The sequence below is a fragment of the Kogia breviceps genome, chromosome 7 (genome assembly GCF_026419965.1).
Source record: "Kogia breviceps isolate mKogBre1 chromosome 7, mKogBre1 haplotype 1, whole genome shotgun sequence".
NCBI lineage: Eukaryota > Metazoa > Chordata > Mammalia > Artiodactyla > Physeteridae > Kogia > Kogia breviceps.
Genome location: NC_081316.1, coordinates 14,685,477 through 14,706,459, shown reverse-complemented (window position 1 = coordinate 14,706,459; position 20,983 = coordinate 14,685,477). Strand labels below are relative to the sequence as shown.

Sequence of the window (20,983 nt, the reverse complement as noted above, 5' to 3'; positions counted from 1 at the left end):
GTGCCTGCCAGCTCAGCACCTGTACCTGGGGGCCAGGGATGCTGGATAAACCCCGGGGGCGCCAGGGATGGGGCCTGCACTCCCCGGACAAGTGGGGGGGGGAAGCAGTGTTCTCACGGAGGCCCCCGGCACACATCAGCAGCGTCGGTGCTGTTGTGGGGGGATAAATGAGAGCAGCGAGCTGTCATCATGCGTAGGCTTTCCAGAGGCACAGGGGGTGGGTGGTGGAGCCTGTGGGTCTCACCCAGTTCTGAGGGACTCCAAGGCCCTGCCCGAGGAGCCCCCAGGACAGGCGTTAATCCAGTGGTTCCCAAACGCGTGTGACCATGAGCCCTTCCTGGGCAGAACTTCTGTTAGCCCTAGGGGCTCAGGAGCACAGTCTGGGAAGCCAGCCCCCCTGCTCCGCTCCGGCTTGAAGAGAGTGGCCGGGGCGCCTGGTCTGTGGTGCTGCTGCCAGTGTGCGGAGGGTCAGGGGAGCTGGGTCAGCCCCGTCCGAGGCTCCCCCTGCCTGGAGGGCTGGGAGGAGTAGAGACTGCCTCACAACTGGGACGCCAGGGCTGCTGCTCTTGGAAAGTCATCCTCCTTGGGCCCAGCATTGCTAGATTGATCTGTTGGTGGATTGATTTGCTGGTGTTTACTGACTCCCTCCCTCCATTCACGTTTCCGGTGCCTCCTGCGTGCCAGGCCGGTGCCCTCTGGGATCTGAAGGGGTGGAAGGCAAGACCTGCTGGCCAGGGGCCCCTAGTGAGCGAGGTGCTGGAACCAGTTACCTCTCCAGGTGAGAACCAGCAGGTGGGCCCGGAGAGGGCAGCCTCTCCAGAGACAATGCCTGAGTTGAACCTTCAAGGACCCTCAAGGGCACCCGGCGGAGAAGTCAGCACAGACCCAGAGCCCGCTTGGGTAGGCAGGGACTGCTTGGGGAGTGAACTGTACTCGGTGTGGCCAGAGGTGGGGCCAGCAGATGGGTCCTGTGCTTATGGGGGAAGCGGAGTCTTCCAGAGGGGGACAGAATCGGCCTCGCCTTCGTGCCCCCTGCCTCAGAGCTTCTGGCAGGCCCTCTCCCTTGCTCTCCGAGTCCTTCTCATCTGAGGAAACACCCTCAGTGGAGACCTGGCTCCCAGAGAGCCTCCCCACCCTGATCTCGTCCGTGAGCCTCCTTCCCTCCCCCTCCATGAGGCTGGAAGGGTGCCCCAGCCCCAGCACATAGTAGGCGCTCAGTAAACATCTGCTGACTGGCTGGCTGATCAGGTTCTAGAAAGGTGAGTGTCAGGTGAGGAAGAGCAGGCAGCCCTCCTGAGCACCCACTGTGTGCTGGGCCCTAGGAAGCGTTTGAGGAAACAGACTCGGTCCTTTCCCCGAAGCCTATGTGGCGAGCCTGGCGAGCCGTCCTTTGGAATGATCTCTGAGCTGCTCCTGCCTCCAGGGGGCCGGTAGTGAGGACCAAGAGAAGAGGATGGGGGGGGCGAGGGGCACCTGTGGGGTCAGAGCACCCCGTGTCACCCCAGCCAGGCCACCTGCCACCAAGGCACATCCAGAAATAACTTTGCTTCCTTGGAATATAAGGAAAAGCTCATTAACCGGTATCCAGATGTGAAGTCAGATCTAAGGCAGAAGTAATGAGCTCTTATTTTATATGTTAAATTTAGCAGAAACTGCTATTGTTCTCATGGAAAATAATTTTTTTCCTTTTCCCCCTCTTTGGAGTGTGAGATATCGGGCTAGGCCTGGAGACTTGTGAATGTGGTGGGTGCGTCTGGGGGATGAGGGGTGTCGGAGGTGGCAGGACCCAGGCAAGGGGAGGAAGAGCCGTGTCCCCAGCACCCGTACGGTGCCGGTCTTATCTGGGTGCCCACATGGTTGCCGGAGCCTCTTACGAGATAATCCATGGCTCCGATTAATACATCTCCACACGGAAACCCTCTTGGAGTCTGCCTTTAGCGGGCAGTCGCCTTCCCCGGGGCCCGTGGGATGGGGCCAGAAGTCCCTTCTCCATCCTGCAGCAGAATCATTATTTGGGTTCCCATGGTGCCCAGGGAATATACTAACCCAGAGCTTCCATCCCTCCCAGCCACCACCTCTGTGCCAGTGGACCCTGAGAGTGGGGCTGACCCTCGGGGCGAAGCCTGGGGAGGGGGTGTGGGCAGCCAAGACCACGTGGGTGACAGACGCCGGCCCCCGGCACGCTGGGCCGCCGAGCTGAGAGTCAGCAGCCGAGAGGACTGTAAAAGTTAAATCTTTCTATTTATTTCAAGAAAGGACAAGGAAAGTGGACTTGGACATTTTATATGAAAACAGACAAACAGAAAATAGGACCAAATAGTTCATCACATTCATCTCAACACTGAAGTTTCAAGGCACCTACAAGAAGGAGGCCCAAGGGCGGTTTGCAGTGCACTTTGGTTTGTGTTCTTTTCGTGGTGGGTGTTTGTGTGTCTGGTGGTGAGGTTGGGAGGGAAGCGGGCGGGCCTGGGGCCAGGCCAAGCCAACCAGCCAGGCGTCGGATGGCAGCAGGCAGCAGTGGGGCTGGTCCCATCGCTCAGACCCCCGAGATTGCTTTGCCCTTCAGAGAAAAAGGAAGAAGACGAGGAGCAGGTGGCCAGATGGCCCCACTGGGCTGATTCTGCAGGTAGGAAAGGGCAGGGGCTCAAGGAAGGCCACGGGTGCCCCTAGCAGGGGTTCCTCAGTTGGCAGAAGGGACCTTGTTCACAGCCCCGTCCTCCCCATGCCATTGGCTGGCCAGGCATCCACCTTCTGCAGCAGACCCTCCATTCACCAGGGTCTGGCTAAGGACCCCTCCCTGCTCTCTTCCTCCCCAGGCACCAGGGATGGACTCTGCTGAGAACAGCGCTGGGTGGCCCCCGAGCGAGCGCGTTAGCACTCCACACCTCACCAGATACAGTAACCTTTGAACACTGGGAAGGGGAATTGCTGTTGGTGGCTGTTAAAAACACTTGCTCCACAGGGCTCATGCATGGGGTTTCTTCTAGTTTACTTTTCTCCTTTGCCTCTCCGTTCACACCCGCCTTGTGACATTCATAATTAGGGGGGCGTCCGCTCCAGCCAGCAGAGTCGCACAACTGCACTGTCTCTCTGGCTTGCAGCCCTGCAGCTGTCCCCAACCTTCAACCCCATGTCCCCGCTCCTCTCCCTCTCAGATGGCAAACCTCTATAAACACTGGGTCCTTCTGTCCTCCCCACGGCTCTCGGCGTCTCTTCAGGAGCTGGATGCCAGGTGGGCATCTCAGCTGAGGCCGCTGGCATGCAGGCAGGTGGTGTTCTGGGTCGGGTAAAAATATCTAAGCCCGTTTCCGAGTTTTGTGTGTGTCTTCCTCCTGGGTACGCAGAACCTTTTGAAAACGGGACCAGCCAGAGGTGGGTGGTTTCTGGGAACCCCTCTGCAAGCATGTCCTTTGCACAGGGCAGGTGAGAGGCGCCCTGGACATTGGCTCCTGGGAGATGAGCAAGTGGCAGTCCCGTGTCTGCTGTGGCTTTGATGTTTGGCTCCTGTTGCATTTGTTTTCCTCCGTCTTGAGGCGAAAGCCTGGTTAGTTCCTCCAGGTGGGCGACTCGGGTGCGGGGACTCTCAACAGAAGCGTCAGACACGGGGGGTGGGGGGGGTGGGGCACCCAGTTCTCTGCCCCCCTCGTCACCCACCTGAGGCTTGGCTCGGAGAGGGGGAACCGGGTCACCCTGGCTGGTGGCCAGATCTCGCCAAGTGGCTGGATTTCCCCATCAGGCTCACAGCTGGTGATCGCGGGTCCGAGGGAGGGTGGAGTGAGATGCTTCAGGGAGAAGGAGCCCTTCCTGGGGCCAGACTGCCAGCAGGGTGGGTGCAGGATGAGAGGAAGGCCGCTGCCAACACACCCGCCTGGGCCCTTTGCACTGCGCCCCAGGGACGAGAGAGGAGGGAGGAAGAGATGAGTGACACCCCTGTGTGCCCCGCGCTGTGCTGGGCCTCGGTGACCCAGCGCGGAGGAGCACAGGGACCTGGCATCTTGCCCAAGCGGCCGTCAACCCTGACTGCTGTAAAAGAGATTTAGGGGTGGTGACAGCAAAGACGTTCCTGCAAGGACTCTCGGGCTTGGACTTTTGGGCCTTCAGGTGGGGGGTGGCGTGGGTGGGAGTGGGAAGGACAGGGGCCATGACACCGTGGTGGCTCCGATGGCCACAGTGCCTCAGGGACTGGCTTTGCCAGGAAGTGGGGGCCGGGTCAGCCCCCCACAGGACCCCCTGTGCCCTCAGTATGCCCACACTGCCCTCGCAGCACAGGTGGGAGGGGCAGTGACAGTGGTCTCAAAAAACCCCTGGCCTGCCGGCCTCTCCAGCGGGGAGCAAGGCAGCAGCTGCCCACCCACCGGCTGAAGATCTGCCCCGGGCATGATGTGCCCAGGGGAGACGTGGGGAAAGGTGGGCTTTGCCCCTGCAGCATGGAAGGTGGGGTGGGGTCTTGGGCAATCCTGGAAATCATATTAATGTGAGAAAAATGGGCCTGACCCCAGTGATAATAGAATTTCCGAAACTAGAGAAAAACAGTGTGTTAAAAATGCAAAGGGAGGGAGGAAGTAAAGGGAGGGAGAATCAAGAGCCACGGGAATCTTCTTGAGTGTTTTTAAAGAAGCAAATGTGGATATTTCAGGCAACTACTTGGAACATTTCAAAAGAAATGGTAAATGCTTAAAAATGTAAAGTGAAAAGTGCCCCAGGCCGCCGTCACCCTGGCTGGGGCGGGTGCATTGAGCCGGCAGCTGTAAGCATGCTGTCGGGAGAACGGCCCGTGGGATGGTGGTGGGAGCGCGGTGGGGCGCGGGTCCTGGCACTGAGGATGGCCAGGAGGCAGCCTGGGACCGGGAGCAGCAGTGCCTGCGAGGTGGCCCCCTAGCGGCCCCAAGGGAGCCAGCGCAGGTGGTGGGTCACCCTCTGTGCTCCCTGCCTGTCCAGACTCCTAGATGGAGCGGCGCGTGTCTGAACTTCCTCTCCCGGTGCCTCTTAGACACCGAGGATGCGGACCTTGCAGGCTGTCTGGTGGCAAAAGCGACTCTTTGAAGGGGCTGGGTGGCCTGGCTGTGAGATGGCCCTGACCTGCTCTTTCAGGGGACACTGGTCGTTTTGAGCAGTCTCTCGGTATCTTCCTTAAAGGGTCCTCGGGGATGGTAAAGTGAGAGTGGGAACCAGGGTCTTCTCCTCAAAGAACCAGGCGTTGTTGGCTTAGGCAGGAAAATATCTGCCACCTCCCCATCAAGTGCTTGAATGCGGCCAGTGACAAAGAGCTCACTGCCTGATTCTTTGGGCTGGGCCAGATTTCTCTTCCCTGACTTCAGTTTTCCCTTTACCGTTGGCCCCATTTCCATTTCACTGGCTGCAGGGAATGGATCAGACAGACGCACCCTGGAACAGAAAGGAAGCAGGACTCGTGGCTTTAGAGTCCTACTTGCGAAGGGACTAGCCCGGCCACTCCCCTAGCTTTTCACCCCGAAGGCAGATGGAATCTGGAGGGCAGGGGCAGAGTCTCTGCCTGGGGGCCAGGGCAGCTTCTGAGTGACCTGTGTGGGCCATGTAACCCCCCCACCTTGTCCCAGGGGCTGCGCACGGCACGGCACTCGGCACTCGATGGAGGCAGGACTGCTTCCCCGCCCGCCCCACCCCGAGCTCGAGCTCGAACCCAGGCTCTGTCCAACCAGCATATCCGGAGCCAGCGCTGGGGCACGCGTGGTGTCAGCCTTCAGAGACCCCAGCTCCCCACCAGCCAGGCCCAGAAAAATCCCTGCTTTGCCTTTGGCCACTGGGGGCAGGTTCAAAAAATGCGAAAAATCCCCCTTTCCCTTCACCTCCAAGGAGTTTAATCTCTCCTAATCAATTTAGCAGACTTGCTTGCTTGTAAACGGTAATGATTTTCATTTTTGAGCCTTTTTATCCCTCCTTAAGAAAAAAGATGCCTCCTCTGTCTGCATTCTAGAAGGCCTGTGCAGGGCTGTGAATTGCTTGTTAGCATTCACTCTGGCACAGATCCAGAGCCAGGCATCCGCTGCCTGTCACCTGCACTGAGCTGAGTGATGGGGGACATGGGCGTAGGGGACACCCCCAGCTGACCCCGCCTGAGCCCTGGCCCTGAGAGTGTGGTCTGGCCCTTGGGGCTCAGGCCGCCGTGCGCCCCGAGGCCCCTCCTTCCAGAAAATGCCCCAGCTCCCTCCTGGTTGCCTTTCCAGCTCCATTGCCCCCTGTCTGCCGCATCCAATTTTCCTTGTTGTATTTTTCATAAGTGCGAGGCTCCGAAGCCCCGTCCTCCCTGGCACATTCGGCAGGAAGCAGATTTCTGGAGTGGGTTGGCTTTGGGACCTGAGCTGCCATTGGAGGGGGGCGGCGATGTCCTCCCCTTGCTCCGCAGCTCTGAGGGGGTGAAGGAGGGAGGCTCAGAGGCAGTCCTGGCATGTTGCCCAGTCAGCCCCCTCAGACCCCCAGGATCCCTCACCTGGCCTGGGCCTCTGTCACCTGCCTTGGGCCAACCAGAACCTTCCAGAGTCAGCAGATGGTGGGGGAGCCCCCATTTGACTTCTGGAGCCCCCATCTTTTCTGGGTGAAGCTAGACCCGGCCTCAGCCCACCCCTACATTACAGAAGGGGAAACAGAGGCAGAGGCTGTGGATTCGCAAAACCTGCTTTCCCTGCGTCTCCCTGGAAGCTCTCCCTGACCTTTCTTACTCTACTCCTTGCTGGGGCTGGTGGGCTTCCCTGGACCCCTAGGGGAGGGGGGAGGATGCCCGGTGCCCATTGAGGAAGAAAGAGGCACAGGCAGGCATAAGCTTCGGACTTCGGGTGGGGAAGCCTGGGTCTCCCAGCCACTGTCACGTCCCCTGCCAGCGTCACCCAGAGCGGGAAGGAGCCGGTGCCCCAGTTCCTACCCCCAAACCCCAGAGGCCCCCTAGTCAGCCACGCAGCCGCCATGTTAATGGGAGGTGGTCCAGGAAGCAGGAGCCAGTTTAGAGAAGATGGAGGCTTCTGTGGGAGGCCGCAGGAAGAGGGAAGGAGAAAAGGGAAGAAAAGAAGCTTTTGATGCACATCATGTTTGCGGAATTGAGTATGACTAATTAATAGATTTTATTCTTAGTAATCTCTTAAGCATTCCATACGTTGGGCCCCACGCCTGAGCTGAGCTTACAAGAGGCCTCATTCGCAAAATGCAAATGACTCGCCTGGCCCTGCTGCCTTCTTTCCTTTTTTTTTTTTTCAGGGGAAATTTAAAGGAAAATTGCCATGTAATAGAAAAGAGATTTCAATCACTACATCTAATTACCACAAAGGGTAAACCACTTAACCAAAGAAGTCTCATGAGTTTTTTGTTTTTTTTTTTTAACTTGAAACCTGCCTTAAATGCTACAAAATACACTCATCAACGCTGAGGTCAATGAGGTTGTTCTGGCTAGTTAGAGGCTGCAAGGGTCAGGTTGGCCGCCCACAGGAGAGAGATTCTAGACAGAAGTGGTGGCCCAAGCCCTGTGTCCTCACGTGCTTCTAGGGGGTGGAGGAGGCTGGGTGCCCTGGAACATCCTCTCTCATTATGTTGCATGGCTGGCTCAGAGGGGCTGGACCAGGAAGGGATGGGGTTTTAGAGTGGACCTGGCTTCAGGCCCCATCCCTGGCTTGGGGGGCCGTGAGACAGCAGACATTTGGAGGCTTGTTCTTAGAAAGGATGCTGGAAAGATGTTGGGATGCTGAGGGCAGAAAAGATGAGAGAGGGGCCCCCGGGCCCTGGCTGGGCTGAGTCTCCACTATCTTCAGCACTTACCCTAGCAGGAGGATGCCTGCAGCAAGGAAGGCAGGGCCCGGTTTCCCCCTGGTGTGACGTGGGGCCCAAGCCCCATTAGTACAAGAGGCGGGAGCAGGAGACTGATGTGTCCTCAGGCCCATGCAGGCCTGGGCCTGCTTTGTGCTACGGGGCAGGAAAGTACATCACCCAGACCTGGCCTGGAGGGCGCTGCTGGCACAGGCAGGCTCTCAGAGCTGCAAGGTCTCCCCTGTAGCCCTCCCTGTATAGGGCCACCTGCTGTTCCCCAGATGCCTTCTTAGTCTCTAAGGGGATGCTCTGACCTCCTGCCTGGCTGGGGTGGGATGGGGGGGGGGGCGGAGAGAAAGGAGGATGAAGAGTGAGAGCAGGGGACCAAGCATGTTAGCAGCAGGGGTTGGGGGTTGGAAGTGGGGAGGCTGGGACCGATTTTCCTGGAACGCTGACCAAAGACAGGGGTGGTGCCTTGGGGAGGAAACTGCATTTCAGAACCAGCAGAGACCTTGAACTTCTGACCCCCAGCCAGTGCCCCACACCCTCGTGCACCCTCTCCTCCTGGATGCTGCTAGCGAGGCCCGTCTGCTCTTCCCTGAGCCGCGGGGAATGCGCCTGTGTCTGGGGGGGTGCCAAAGGGAGGGCAAACTTTACACGGATGTGACCTTTACACAGTCCCAGCCTTGGAAACATTTCTCTCCTGACCTCATCGTATGAGAAAATGCTTCAGGTGGGAAAAGGGAAAAAGCTTGAGTCTAGAATGAAATGTGTCCATGACCCTCGGCCTTTCCCTGGAGCTGGGGATTGGGGTTCCCCCCTTGGTGAGACCATCCAGCCAGCCTGGCAGTGAGAGCCGCGCCTCTTCTCCACCTCGCTCATGTGGTGGTTGTGTCCATTTCTTTCAAGCCCAGCCTCTTCACTGAGGGACTAGCAGCATCTTTTCAGGTCCAGCAAATGGCTGGACCCCGGGCCTGTCACAGCAGTCCTGTGACTGCTGTTCATCTTTCTCTTCCTGTCTTTGGCTTTTGTCAAAGCAGTCAAGGCCTTTTGAAAACACCACGGCCTGGAGCTGGACCCCTTCTTGTCCTCCCTGCCCTCGGAACAGCATCTCTCCTTTGACATTGCCCTTCCTGGGCGCAGGACAACTGGCACCTTGACAGATGGTGACCCGAGTTCCCCGAGTGCTGGAATGGGGGAGATATCAGAACCCCAGGCACCACTCCTCTCTTCTTTCCAGATTTGCTGTCATTATTTCATCATCGTTTTAATCTCATGGCTCGCCAAACAGCACTGTCAGTTGATAAATGATGGCAACATTGATTCCAGAGGGAGGAAGAGAAAAACCTTAACTCTTCTGAGGGCTCCAGTCACTACCCTTTTGGAGGCTGGCATTTTTAGAGAGATCTGGTCTTCCCTCTTCAGAGCAGCATCCCAAGGGTGGGCACAGTGGGGTGTTCTGCATTCTGGGGTTGCGGGGGGGGGTGCGTGCTGTCTCCTAGGGTTTTTCTGAGAGTTTTCATGTCTTTTTCTGGGCTTTGTTTAAGCAGCCATGGAAACCATTAGGTCTAATCAGCTGATGTTAAAAAAGAAAGAAAAAAAGTCTCTGCACCAATTACCTGTCTCTGGAGGAAGCACATTGCACAGAGTAAATGCTCAGGAAGTAGCTGTTGAGGTGATTGCATCTGTGGGGGTGTAGGGGGAGAGAGATGAGGACACTGGAAGTCAAAGAAAGCTCTTCTCTATATCAGAAAGGAGCTTGGCCCAGCTCTGGCCAACCTGAGATAGGACTGACTGAACTGAAAACACCCCTTGCCCAGGGTCTCCCAGCCACCCAGCCAGGACAGACATGCCTCTGCCTTTAGGAACAGCATTATCCCCCACCCCACTCCCATCCCCAACACACTTTGTCTACTTACTCAATGATTTCTAGGAGAAAGCAACATTTTCGTGACTCTGTTGTCTCAAGAAATTGTATGAACTGACCCAAGAAGTACTGTAAGGACTGTATACGTGGCTCTATCTACCCATCTGTAGATAGAGACACGACATAAAGATAAAACAGGTAGATAGATGCGCCTCCAAGCACTGGAAAAGCCACAGCTTCCATGGTGCTTCCATGGACTATGGTGCATGGAATTGAGGAGGGCTTCAGTATAGGAAAAAGAAAGTTTGTTTTTTAATCAACTACATCGTTGTTCAAAGAATGCAGTGAAAGACACGCTATTTCTGCAAATCTGTAAGGGAAATGGCATGGAAAGAACCAGGGAAGAGATTTCAGGACAATATCTCCACAGCAAAACATCTTTTCTTCCCCTCTCCTTTGTGAGGAGCCTGAAAACCTTCCATCCTGTCGTCTCCAGTGAGCAGCCGGCAGCGAGAGCTGCATGGGGGCTGCGCGTGTTGGCTGCTTCTCTAATGGTTCCTTTGTGACGGCCCTGCACAGAGCATGAGGCATACACAGACGGTGCACAGGTAGTATCTTTCCAGTTCAGGAAAAGTAAAAGTCCCAACCCAACCCTTCCTGCGATATTATTTTTAGTCTTTTCCTCCCCACCTGGCATAATTTGGTATAAATTATGTCTTCATCAATGTCAAATCCCCCTCCTGCCTTCTATTCTTTAAAAAAAATTATTTTTCTCCCTGTTGTGTTCTACAAAATTGTCAACCCTCCCCAAACTCTGCTTTCTGATGGGAAAGTCATCGTGGAATTTCTTTTCCTTGGTCTGTCAGATGGCAGCAGGCTGGTCAAAGCCACACAGGCGCCACACCAGGAGGAGGCAGGAGCCGGGTGCTGGCATCATGTGTAGGAGTAGTCTACGTCGGGCATGCCACCGTCCCGGTAGCCCCGCGGGGTGCCGTAGCCGATGGTGTGCGCGCCCTTGCAGAGGCTGCTGCCGTTGGAGGGGAAGATGGTGCGGACCACGTACTCCTCTTTGCTGTGGTAAGGGTTCACGGGCAGCATCTGCAGCCCAGGGCCGCGGATCTCCAGGATGGAGTCGTCCTTCTTGGTCCCCGACTCCACATAGTCGTCCTTTTTCCGGTCGCCCCGGTTGTAGGCCCGCTCCCGGGTCAGCAGCTCGCTGGCCCTGTGCACGTACCAGCAGATGGCCCCCAGGACCAGGAAGAGGAAGATGAGGGCCACGGCGCCACTGATGATTCCTGCCACGGGCAGGCCCGCCAGGGGGTCGGCGTTCTGCTCCTGGTTGAGTGTGGTGGTGGGGCCGTAGCTGTCGGCCGTCTCCGCCTTGGCACACACGGGCGTCTCGTCGGCCACATAGGTGTTGCCTGTCTCCATGGTGACCATGCAGATGATATAGGTGGACTTGGGCTCCAGGGCCGTCAGCAGGTACTCTGTCTTGTCCCCCTGCACCAGAGTCTCCGTGATGGAGCCCACGGCTGGGCTGTGGCCCAGGCGCAGCCAGCTGAGCCGGAAGGAGGAGGCGGGGAGCGTGGCCTTCCACGTGATGCGGATGGAGTCCGCCGTCAGGGGCTTCACGTGGATGACCAGGGTCTTGGCACCGTCGCCCGTGGCCACGGGGTAGTCGAGGCTGGAGTCAGGGAGGCGCAGCCCCGGCCTCTTAGCCTTGAGGGTGAAGAGCGAGCCCTGGGGCGTGGTGGCAGAGGCGTGGTCACTGGCCGTGGTCTTGGCAGCGGCGTTGGCCGCTCCGCCCTGCACCCCCGCCTCGAAACACTCGTCCATCTCGCTGGTGATGTCCTTGATGGCCATGCCCCGGACCTTCTCAGGGCCCTGGCACATGAGGCCTCGCACGTTGACCACGGCCGCCCGTGCCTTCACCCAGTCCCGCAGCCACAGGAGGTTACAGCCGCAGAACCAGGGGTTGTTCCGGAGCAGCAGCTGGGCCAGGTTCTGCAGGTCATCGAACAGGCCGCGGGGCAGCGTGGTCAGGTTGTTGTTGGACAGGTCCAGGCGCTCCAGCTCACGCATCTTGGCCAGCGTGTTGTAGGGCACGTGGCTGATGGCATTGTCCTGCAGGTAGAGCTTCTGCAGGCGGGCGCTGGGCAGGTTGAGGGGCGGGGCAGCCAGCGAGTTGCGCACCAGCGAGAGCTCGGTCAGGTTCTGCAGGCGGCTGAAGGTGTCGTCGGCGATGCGCTGGTTGGCCAGCAGGTTGCCGTCTAGCACCAGGCGCCGCAGGCTGCTGAGGCCCTTGAAGGCGTGCAGTGGGATGGTGGAGATACGGTTGTCGTCCAGCCGCAGCTCCTCCAGCGTGCGGGGCAGCCCCGAGGGGACGCTGCTCAGGTGGTTCCTGCTCAGGAAGAGCAGCTTGAGCTGCTTGCTGTCGGCGAAGGCGCCCTCCTCTATGCTGACCGTGGACACGGAGTTGTCATCCAGGTGCAACCTCTCCAGCAGCGGGACGCGGGCCAGCGAGTCCCGGGCGATGGCGCGCACGTTGTTGTCCTGCAGGTGAAGCTCCCGCAGGGAGCGGGGCAGGTTGACGGGGAACTCGTCCAGGTCGTTCTCGTACAGGTAGATGACCTGCACGTTGACCTTGGTCTTGAGGTCCTGGGGGATGCCGGCGTTGTTGATCTGGTTGTTCTGCAGGTAGAGGGTGGTGGCGTCGTCGGGGATGCCGGCGGGGATGGAGGTGAGCCCCCGGTCGTTGCAGTAGATGAAGCCGTTGTCGCAGCGGCACACGGAGGGGCACGTGGTGCTGTCGATGACCTCTGTCAGGAAGGCGATGAGCCCGTAGCAGAGGAAAAGCCAGTCCCGCAGGTCCATGGTGGCCGTGGTCATCACGACGGTGGCCGTGGCGGTGGCCGCGGGCGTGGAGGTGGCGGTGGCGGCGGGGTGCGCCACCACCATGGTGGATGGCTGGGGGAGCCGGGCCACACTTGACTTGCAGCCTCTACACCTGCAAGGAGCACAAGACACGTGCGGTGAGAGCGAGTCGGGTGTCCACCCACCTGCCGCTGAGGGGTGGCTGCAGTCGAGGCCACGGGGCAGAGGTCAGGCCTCAAGGTGCGTGCCCCGTGGCCCTTCCAAATGTCAAGTTTACATCACAGGTGATAGCTCGGGCTGAGGTCAGCCTCTAATGACATTGGCTAACGTTAATCTCAGCGGGAGCAACGATGCTGCCCGTGAGCAAGACAGACGTGGCCTTGGCCGTCCCGGACTGTGGCCGTGGGCCTCGTGACGTTAATTTACTGGGAGCCGGGCTGCAGTTTCAGTCTCTTTTTTCAAGATCCCACGCTAAGCCAGTCTTTATGGCTGATGCTGAAAGTGGCTGCTCAGTGTTGATGCGATGGATTTAGAGCCACCATTTCTCATTGGAACAGGGATCTCGTATCCCTCTCTGGCTCGGAACCAGGGACTGAAGGGAAAGCTTGTTTCTGCGAGGCCTGTGAGCTCAAGGTTGCGGGGGGGGGCGTCGCTAGAACCCGCAGAAAGAATCTGCCAGCGTCCTCACTGGCGAACGGGGCAAAGTGGGACGCTTCATCGTCTGGTGTTAAAACATGTCCTGCTTGTCACTTGTGCATCTTATAGACAGAGAATGAGGTGTCAACAGAACTGCTTTCCCATGGCTTTACGGGAATCTCTTTCTATCAGCTGTGCCCTTCCATGTAATGTGTTCCATGTAATGTGAGAAATTATTCCATACTTTGCCCCCTTCCTAAATCACGAAATTTTCAGCTATTTTGAAATATGTATGTATCTGTTTTCTCGCATTTAAAGACAGGAAACAAATAAAAGGAGGGAGGGGTCCACACTCTGAGGGAATTGTCTGCAAGGTGTAATTTTGGTTTTCGCAAATGGAAAAATCGCAGTGTAGATTTTTCTCATATTACGTTACTGTTCATAGTGGTAAAAAAAATCAATTAAAGAGAAATTATCTTTCAGCCTCAGTGGGGAAGTGGTGTTCATGCAGCCGGCAAAGGTCTGCTTTATAACTCCAGGTTCATAAACGCTTTTCAGTGTGAGACACAATGGCCTCTGGGAGCCTGAGCTGAGGCCGCAGCCTGGAGGGCAGCCCTGGTGTGCAGAGCAGAATTGGGACGCACTCACTGGATGAGACGGTGGGGCCCTCACTCCCATGACCCAGGGACCCTGTGTCTCCATTTCTCAACCGTGTCAAACCCTTCTTCCTTCTGTCCCTCTCTATTCCTGGACTGCTCCTCTCTGTCTAGCAAACTGCTCCTCACCCTTCAGGACCATGCTCAAACGTCTCCTCCTCTGCTAGGTCTTCCTCATGCCATATAGAGCTTCCCTCTGCTCCATCCACCCATCTGTCCACCCATCCACCTATTTTTACCCACCCATCCATCCTTCCATCATCCATTCATCCATCCTTCCATCCACCCAGCCATCCACCCACCCTCTCACCTATTTACCTATCTATCCATCCATCTACTCACCCATCCACCCATCCATCCACCCACTCACTTATCCATCCATGCATCTGTCCATCCGGCCATTCAACATGTCTTTATTGAGCACCTACCATGTGCCAACCTGTGTTCTAGCCACTTGGGATTCTATTCTAGTGGGATAGTAGCTTACACTATAATAAAGGTCTCACCTAGAATTTTGTGAATATTCAAGTCATTTAATGCTTCCAGCAAATGTCAGGTCAGTGCCCTTTTTATTCCCATTTAACGGATGAAAAAACTGAGGCTCGGAGGTGTTAACTTGCTCGAGATCACTTGATAAGTGGTGAAGAAGAACCTAAGCCAGGATCTTGACCCCTAGGCTTGTGGGGCTGCATCTCACGCCCATCTCTGCGGGCTGAGGGTTGCACTATTTAGTGACTAGTGTTTTAAGGTCCCTGACTAAATTTCGGGTGCTCGAGGGCAGGGACTGTGGGCTGTGTAGGCCTGGTGTGGCTTGCCATCACTGACCACCCAAGGACAGAAGGGAGCTGGCTGAGGTGCCAGGCAAGGCAAGAATGCCTCTGCCCTGCTCCCCGCCGACCCCTCAACTCTTGCCCCATTTGCATTACAGGGGCCTTTGCTCGGGCTGCTGGCAGCTCCAAGGCCTTCTGGAGGGAGCTCAGGCTTTGCCCGTGGCTAATGCGCTAACTCTGCTCGGGGCCTGTTAGCGGAATGAAGCTGTATCCATGAGGTGGGCCGAAGGCAGGCGGAGGGCCAGCCGAGAACACCTGGCTGGAAGCCAGTGAGGGTGAGGGGGAAGGGTGCACAGGGTCTGCGCAAAGGAGCCAGAGGAGGATGGGGTCCCGAGGGAAGCTGGGAGGAAGGGGGACTGGTGAGACTCCGACCAACACTGTGGGCCTCTGAAGCCGGCTCAAGCCCCCTCCCAGCCGCCACAGCTGGCCCGAGGGGCTGAGGACATTTGCCTACTTACTCCTGATGCTTCTTTGGAGGTTGTCCCTAGTCTACGGGTCATGACTCCACTCACACCCCTGTGCCTTGGGACTTGGAGTCGGTCTTTGCTTCCCTCACACGTGTTCCCGGTTCTCAGTGGGTTTGGACAGGGATAAACCCGGGCATAAGGGGCAACCCTCTGGCCAGGCCCTGCCCAACGCCCCCACAGGCACATGTTTGTATCTGCGCCCACCTGTCGCATACACACAGGTCCTCGGTCCCATTTTACAGCTGAGCAGCCTGAGGCTCAGAGAGGTGACGGGCCCGTTCAAGGTCACAGCCAGCCCAGGTTTCCAACTGCACACCTGTCCCTTCCTCTGCACAAAGCCAGAGCCACGAAGGTTATGGGGCCTGCAGGTCCTGTCTCAAGATGCTTGTGAGCAAAGAGGCAGGGCCAGGGCAGGTGCTGGGGACAGGAAGGCTCAGGCCTGCTCAAGGCCACCTTGCCTCGGTCTCAGGGGTCAGGTCTGAGCCCAGGAGCACCTCTGCCCGGGCCGCCAGCATCTGGCCAGAGGACGCACACCCTCCTCTGAGTCCTGGCACAAGGGATGCTGTTGGCCCCTGGGCTCACAGGTTCCAGAGCAGTGCCCTGAGCAGGGGGCAGACTTGTTAAGGCCAAAGACGAGGCCAGACCGCCTTCTCTGGCATGAACATCAGTTCCCGGTGACCGCTCATCTCATGGCCTTAGCCCTCAGCCTCCAGAGGCCCCGGCATCATCATAGAGTCTAAATTACGCCTTTCAGAGATGCCTGACGGATAACCAAGAAGCATTTGGGAGGCAGGGACCCAAGGCCTTTCTCTTCCCCTGTCTGCGGCCCTCATCCATCTTGGCTGAGTCTCCCCTGCCGTCCGCTTCCCCAAGGCCTCCCGATGCTGAGCCCTGGCTCCAGGAAGGCAGGGAGGGGCCTGGGGTGGGGAGGAAGACAGCGTGCCTTGCCTGAGGAGCCCTTTAATTGCCCGGGTGCCACGAGGCCCTTTTATTCCCTTGTTTTGTGTTTGATGGTTTATGTGGCCATCAAATTAAACCCGGTAAATCGCCCGTCTTTTACGGGGTCACTTTTCATTGTTGCGAGAATCCCTCAGACTTCAGCATGGTGTGAGTTATGACCTGCCAGCTCCCTGACTGACAGCTGGATCCTTGGCGTGCGATGGAAGTGGGGGAGGGGAGCAGTGAGATGGCTCAGACTAGAGGTATCCAGACCCCCCACTAGCCGAGAGGTGACCTGGGGCGTCATTCTTGGCATTTTCTATCAGTCGCTAGCTCCTGTCATCTAGGACAGAGACACCTGGGTTCAAGTACTGCCTCTCCCTCTTCCAGGCTGTGAGATCTTGAGCAAGTTACTTGCCCTCTCTGAGCTTTAGTTTCCTTATCTATAAATGTAGTCATCAAGTTCCCCTTAGAGGGAAGCTCACTACTGAGCATTCAGTGAGCAAATACCTGCAGAGTACACCCTTCTAAGTGCATGAGGTTTCAAAGCTGATGTAATTCTCTGACTGCTCCAGGCATACTGGCCTAGCCTCTGTGTTAACTGCTTGTCTCTCTCCTCTGCAATCCAGAGGCCCTTTCTTTACTCCCCTGCCCCTGCTGTGCCTCCAGGGTAGACTGGGACGCTGTAGGCCAAGCTGCTTCCTGGCAGAGACTCCCTGTCATTTCTGTGATGCTGGGTCTCCCCAACCTCAAACTGTGCATCCTCAGCCCTGTCCCCACAAGCTAGGGTAGAGGCACTGACCCTAAGCCTGCTCTCCCTTGTGCTGCCTCTGGGCCTTTGCACGTGCTGTTCCTGCTTCTTGAACACCAACACACCTTCCCCACTCAAGCTTCGCCAGGCCAGCTTCTGCTCACCCCCCCAGGCCTCAGCTTGGACGTCCCCTCCATGAAGGCTCCCAAGTTGTGTCTGGCTCTGCTTCCCATACCCACTTGACTGGTGGTAGTCGGACCTGAGTAATATCTGTAAATACCTGCCAACTGGATGGAGGTGCCTCCCTGTTGGAGACGCCCAGCCTCCCGGCACTCTGCCCCGTTGTCTTTCCCAAATCCCATCAAGCTGGGGCTGCCAGAGACCCACGGTCCTCTGGGGGGGTCTTCTTGGGGAGTCAGAGTGAGGGCAGGATGGCAGCTGCAGGACCCCAGGCCCAGCACAGGCCCTGGCACGCTGGATAGGAGAGGGCATCTACCGCAACAGGCTCTGGGGAGGGGGGCACAGTTAGACATGACGTGCCAGGGGCTGAGCAGGGGTGGGGGCCCGTGGCAGGAGGGAGCTGGGCATCCCAGGCAGTAGAGGGAAGTCTGGATAGGTCTCCCCCTGCCTCCCAGTCCTGGCCTTCTTCCCCGTTTGCCAATGAAGGCAGCTCATGTGAGGATGTCCTGATGCTGCGTCCCCCGAAGTGTCAGGTGCAGTCTCTGTCCCCGCTATGGGAATCAGAGAATTCCAGGTGGCAATGACCCCAAGAAGGAGGCGTGTAGACTAGAAGCGGGGAGAGGACACCAGGGCTAGGTTTGAATCTGACCTCACCAGTCCTCAGCTGTGTGACCTCCAGCGACGCTCTCTGGGCCTCAGTTTCCTCATCTGTAACGTGTTGCTGAGAACCCCACTCTTCTGGGAAGATGACAAGGGAGGGGTTGTGTGAAGTGCCCGGCACAGGCCTGGAGGTTTTAGAAAGAAGGGCTGCCCCACCCTGTCCCTGGGAGGGACCCCAAGGTCCTCCTATGACCCACTCAGGGTGGCCACCCACCTGCCTTGGCCAAACTTCAGAAAGAGGGAGGGCAGACACGAGTGGGCAAAGGGGCCACAGCTCAGACAGAGGGAAGCTCCTCCCCCTCCCGCTTGCTGTGCACCCTCCCAGGCCCTCCCTTCAGCAAGAAGAATTCATTGTGTTTTCCCTAAACCTTGCCAGGCCCTCGGGTCCTTACTGGCAGAGCAGGGCCCGAGGCAGGAGCGAGGTGTGCAGGGCAGTCTGGGGGCGGAAGCAGTTTCTCAGCTCCAGAAGGACGCCTGCCCCAAAGGAAGCAGTGACCTCCCCACCAGGCTGAGAGCTCCACCGGAGCAGGGTCACCTCCAAACCTGTGATGGGTCCTCAGCAAACCTTTGTTTAAAGCAATGAGGGGGGACCCCGCATTTTTCTCCTCCGCCAGCTGACACTATCTCTCGGGGGCTCAGCTACAAGCAACATGGAGGGAGGAGAGCCTAGAGGCAGGGGGCCAGCCTCTACCTCCTGGTGCTCACGGGGGCCTGGGGAGAGCTCCCCTCTAGGAAGCCCCTTCCCTGAGAAGGCCTGCCTGGGATCAGTTCAGCTGCTCCACAAACCAAGAGTGGCCTTGGGTCTCAGGTCTTCATCTGTAAAATGGGACCGTAAACTATCTACTGCCCTGGGTGCTGAGCAGAGGGCCTGCTGCAGGTCCAGGAGATATGAACTGCAGGCAGGAGGGGGACTTGCGACTTTTGTGTGAGTGGGGCTTTTCCGAGCCCACCCTCGTTCAGGCAGAAGCCCCGGGCCTGCTCCTGCCCAGCCCGGTCTAGGCCCACCGGAGGCCCCTTCTTCAGGCAGGATGCCATGACCTCAAGGCCCTTCTGCCCCTGCGTGGCACAACTTTGCTCCTGGTCTCGGCTACTGGTGCCATTGAGAACTTGTAATGCATGCGGGAAGGGGGTGGGATTCTTTTAAAACCCAAAGTTAATTACTTTTCTAATTTCGTGCCGCATGCATTATGCATCAGCTGTTATCACTGGTGGTAACTACAGACAGGTACGCAAATCCACTAAAAATGTACCTGGAGTTCACCTCACCCCGTAGGCCGTCTGGGCTGCGCCGGACGGCGGGATGTCCTGAACTTCAGAGAATGCAAATTGCTTTAAAAAAACAAGACTTTAAAATTGTGTCTTAGGAGGTTAATTATATTGATAACAGTGTACAATATTAAATTGTTCAGGGCCAGGAGGGGTTGGGGGGGATGAAAGGAGACACATGTAATTTTGTTTCTTTCTTTCTCTGTATTATTTAATAAGATGTTCCTGCACCTATATTTCTATCTGTCTGTGTGCATTTTTAGTAAAGCTGCCTAGACTGAGGCTTAATTCCTTCTGGGAAGGAAAAAGGAAAGGTCAGGGGTTTTTCAGAAGGTAGGAGGAGGGCCTAAAGGCTGTTATTCTGGGTGGGGGGCAGCCCAGAGAACAGGGCGGGGGCCCTAGCTCTGCATTGCTGGGTTTCTCGAAAGCAGCCAGCGGGATCCTGACAGCCAGGGGCTGGGAGAGGAGCCGGGTGATCAAGAAAGACTGGGAATGGTGATGCTTATTGACCATAAGACAGAGGCTTCGGTGGGGCTGGGGCTCCCCTCGGAGCTGCGCTGCGTGGCATCCCCCACATGCAGGCCCTGTTCTTGGGGCGATCCCTCCCCTCCCCCAGTTGTTTATCACAAGTTGACTGTCAAGCCCTCCCACTAGGATGTAAACTTCTACAAGTCAGAATATGTCCTATCTTGTTCACTGTCCTAGTATAGAGCCTGGCATCAGGGGTGTTCATAAACACCTGTTGCATGAATGTATGAATGAATGAATGAATGGGGATGCCAAAAGGGAGGCCCCAGAATCTGAAAGCCAGGACAGGCGGTGGGAGACAAGAGGGAGGCTGGCCCTCTGTCAGCCCAACGCTGGGAGGTAATAATGACAGGTGCCCTCACCACGGCCTCCCAAAGAGGCAAACGGGTAGGTCTGAATTGTGCAGCAGGTGGTGGAGGAGCTGGACGGAAACCCAGGCTTTCCTTTCCCAGGTGTCTTACCTGCCCTCCTCAGCTGCCCGGTGGGGCCACCCCAGGCCCCGAGGGAGCAAACCCAGGGAAAACCCCTGGCTGTCTCCTCCCATCTGCTCTGACATGGGTTGGCCAACCAGGCCCTGTCCAACTGCAGGTCTGCTTCCAGGCGCAGAGGCTGGCCCCGCTTTCTTAGAGATGGCCCCCTCCCTCCCACCCCCGCAGATACACACCGGCGTGGAACTCACCCTCAGGACCCTGGAATCAGGGAGGTAGAGGACCCTGGAAAAAATGAGGCCCAGAGAGGAGAAGGGATGGCTCCAGGGCAGAGAGAACCCTCCAGCAGCTGTGAACAGCCCTCTCTCTTGCCTGCCTCCTCTGGCCCTGGCACTGAACTCTCAAACCCTTTCCCAAAGGGTTGGCATGGAGAGGATCATGGTGGACAGTATCCAGCTCAAGCAGGATCTAATGGGGGCTGCCCACCAGCAGGTCTGCAGACCCCCCTAGCCCTGTGGGGTCAGTCCCGCAGTAGCTGGCAAAGCTGAGCACCTGCTGCGTGCTGAGCCCTGCACAAACGCCTCTCCTTTCCAGCTGGCCGCAGCGCTGCAGAGCCTGTGTCCCCAGTGCACAAAGGGGACGGGATGTCCCCAGGGTCACGCTGCTCACAGCTGGAGGGCCAGTGCGCGAACCAACCTCTGTCTGGCCCTAGAGCCCAGTCAGTTGGTCTTTGTTTTCCTGCCTCGGCATGGAGGGAAGCTCAGCAGAGGCAGAGCCCAGCACTGAGCAGATGCTCCATAAATATCTGGGGTGCAGGCCTGCTGCTGCCCGCCTCTGGCTTGGCCTCAGCCCCAGGAATTACCCACCAGTCTCTGCTAGGAGATGGGAGGAGAACAGGAGCAAGTGATGGGGCGGTAGGTAGGGATGGGGGAAGGGAGGCCGGCTGGGCAGGGGCCGAGCTCGGGCTCCAGCGAGCTCACGACGCCTCACGGCCCCGCTGCCGGGCTGGTGCGCCGTTATAATAAATAACAGCAAATAGCCAATCCGCAGGGCATCTTTCACGCTGGTGGCTAATAACACAGCTATTAATGCCCCCTCAGACGGCGTGCGTGCGGTGCGGTGCTGACAAATGTC

General features: G+C 57.5%; 2 protein-coding genes across 11 annotated transcripts in view; one reads left to right on the top strand and one right to left on the bottom strand.

Moving 5' to 3' along the window:
* Positions 1 to 20,983, top strand: part of MACROD1 (mono-ADP ribosylhydrolase 1) — a 152,236-nt gene that overhangs the window by 30,819 nt on the left and 100,434 nt on the right. The window lies entirely within an intron of this gene.
* FLRT1 (fibronectin leucine rich transmembrane protein 1) overlaps positions 7,068 to 20,983 on the bottom strand; it is a 78,581-nt gene continuing 64,665 nt past the window's right edge. For 3 of the 9 annotated variants that reach the window (XM_067037477.1, XM_067037480.1, XM_067037476.1), the window contains 4 exons: positions 17,622 to 17,705; positions 17,068 to 17,294; positions 9,687 to 12,641; positions 7,068 to 9,452 (listed from right to left, as the gene is read on the bottom strand). In XM_067037477.1, coding sequence (XP_066893578.1) covers positions 10,568 to 12,641; positions 17,068 to 17,279 — 2,286 coding nt within the window. In that variant the 5' untranslated portion in view covers positions 17,280 to 17,294; positions 17,622 to 17,705 and the 3' untranslated portion in view covers positions 7,068 to 9,452; positions 9,687 to 10,567. Of the gene's footprint in view, positions 9,453 to 9,686; positions 12,642 to 17,067; positions 17,295 to 17,616; positions 17,753 to 18,877; positions 18,899 to 20,983 lie in introns of those variants that run through there. The other 6 variants (XM_059070737.2, XM_067037478.1, XM_067037479.1 and 3 more) reach the window with 6 other exon arrangements.